Here is a 2,290-nt window from a genome sequence, read left to right as displayed (position 1 = left end):
TTCTGCTAGTTGGGGTTTAGTCCAAATCTGCATCCTTTCCTTCAAGGCTCAGGGGTCCAAGATTATCTTCTGTGTCTGTATTTATTGGTTTCCCTTTTCTTTGTTGAAGAGGGTCTGTGCAATCCTTCTGCCTAGTCCGCCATCTTGCCCTCGAAGCCAGAAGACGTTTATTTTTGAAAAAGGAAAACGTGTACTAGATGATGACCAGCTCGTCCAGGGCCTGACCTGGGCAGTTACAGCCCTTCCCGATCCAGTCCCCACATCCCTCTCACTGCCCCTCCCTGCCTCCTGGGACGCTCTGGTTCAGGGCCCTGAGCTCACAGCTTCGGGCGGCTTCCTCCTCTGTAGGTGGGAGGGAGAGGCCTGCCCTGGCAGCCCCCTGGGTTGTGGTGAAGAGGGTCTGGATGGTGCCCTGTTGCTCCTGTGTCCTTGGGCATCGGTATGGATTGAAGTGCGTGTCAATAAAGCTACGCTGACGTCCTCACCCCTGTGCGTGGGCACGTGACCGGGTTTGGAGACAGAGTCGTTGCCGAGGTCATCGGCTACCATGAGGTCCCACTGGAGGAAGTGGGTTCTAATCCAGTGAGTGGTGTCCCGCAAGAGGAGAGACACACAGACACACAGACACACAGGGATGGGGATGTGATGACGGAGGCGGAGATGGAGTGATACAGCTATAAGCCGAGGAACGCCAAGGACTGCCAGCCTTCAGCTGCAGCCAGGGGTTTGTTGTTGTTGTTGTTGTGTGCCGTCGAGTCAGACCCGACTCATAGCGACCCCTCCTTGGGTTTCCGAGGCAGTATCACTACGGAAGTAGACTGCCCCATCTTCACGGAATAGATTCTCCCTCTAAGGAGTCAACATGGCCCACACCCTGATCTTGGAGTCCCACCCTCCAGACCCGTGAGACTGAATTTGTTGGTCTTCATTTTATGTGGTTGGGTTTTGCTGTGCGGCTGACTCAGTTCTGACTCACGACAACCCCATGGGTGCAGAGAACTGCTCCCCAGGGTCTCCAAGGCCTGGGCCTTCCTGGGCACAGACTGCCAGGTCTCTTTCCTGGGCACTCATGGGGCTCCAAACTGCCAGCCCTTTGGCTCCTGGTTGAGCACTTCACTGTTCCACACTCACTGACCCCTTTGTTTCTGCTGCTGTTTTAAGGTCCCCTCCTCCCCCAGGTGTGGTACCTGAGGACCAATGCAGCCACTCCACTGGCACCAGAAGGCTCTCCGTGGTCAGACCTAACTGCGGAAGGTTTGAGCCCAACTGGCACGGGAGACGAGGGGTCTGATGGGAGACAGGCAGATAGCCGTGTTGTTTGACTGCCTCTCCCTTGGGACACTTCCCCTCCCCCCTCTCCCCTCCAGGGCAGTGTCCCCGGGCACCCCGTCCTCAGAGCCCCAGCTGCCTCAGCACCAGCTCGGTGTCCTGGGCGGAGACATCGCGGTGCCACACGGCGCGCACGGAGCACTCCGTCCAGAGGAAGAGCAGCGCGCGAACCACCCGGCCCGTCTGCGCAGCCTCGTCCGCGCTCGCGGCCTGCAGACGCCGGCACTGTTCCTCCGGCAGCAGCCCAGCCTCCTGCACCATCACCACGTTGGTCTCCACAGTGCTGGGGTCCACGGAGCAGACGGGGGAGGCCAGCTCCTGGAGTCCTAGACGCAGGTCCTGCAGTGAGCGGAGCCTGCCCGGGGTCCACACCTGCCCCCCACCCCAGTCTGACCCCAGGGAAGGCAGAGGGGCCGCCTGAGGCCCCTGGAGTCATGCTGTGCTATGTCTTAGCTGTGTGACCTTGGACGGGTGGCTTAACCTTTCTGGGTCCCAGTTTCCTCCTCTGTGAAGTGGGGACCTCAGGGGGTGTGCTGAGGACTCAGTGGCTGGGAAGGCCCCAGCTAGAGGCCACCCTCAGCCAGTTCTGGCATCTCGTGGTGGTCACTTTTGCCGGCAGGTGCTAAGCTCGCAAACAGTGCATCCCACCCTGGCTCGGCGGCCAGCCTCCAGCGTCCTAGCGGCTGCAGGGTGTGGAGCTGCTGGGGGCTGAGGCCCAGGCCGCGGCAGCAGAGGGCAGCCGGGCCCCGGCCCAGGCACCTCTGGCGAATCTCTGGGCGTTCCGGTGGTCCTGCAGCAACACCTCCTCAGCATCCGACAAACCCACCAGGGCGGCAGCGGCCAGCACCCCCGCCTGACGCATCCCGCCGCCCAGGGCCTTCCGGAGACGCCAGGCTTTTTCCATGAAATCCTTTGGTCCCTCAACCAGAGCCCCCACTGGAGCCCCCAGGCCCTGGGAGGA

At 61.2% G+C, this 2,290-nt stretch overlaps 1 protein-coding gene across 1 annotated transcript in view; it reads right to left on the bottom strand.

The window, feature by feature from the left end:
- Positions 1-1,392: 1,392 nt before the first annotated feature.
- The window catches only part of LOC103214044 (probable low-specificity L-threonine aldolase 2), a 6,006-nt gene continuing 5,108 nt past the window's right edge, over positions 1,393-2,290 (bottom strand). The window contains exons 6-7 of the mRNA XM_007959840.1: positions 2,089-2,281; positions 1,393-1,655 (exon numbers count right to left, since the gene is read on the bottom strand). Of these exons, the coding sequence (XP_007958031.1) occupies positions 1,393-1,655; positions 2,089-2,281 (456 nt within the window). The remainder of the gene's footprint in view (positions 1,656-2,088; positions 2,282-2,290) is intronic.

This window comes from Orycteropus afer, unplaced genomic scaffold (assembly GCF_000298275.1).
Source record: "Orycteropus afer afer isolate SDZICR_OR568_19922 unplaced genomic scaffold, OryAfe1.0 scaffold00018, whole genome shotgun sequence".
NCBI classification, from domain to species: Eukaryota; Metazoa; Chordata; class Mammalia; order Tubulidentata; family Orycteropodidae; genus Orycteropus; species Orycteropus afer.
Note: the sequence above shows the minus strand (reverse complement) of the source record. Positions and strands in the feature narration are given on the sequence as shown.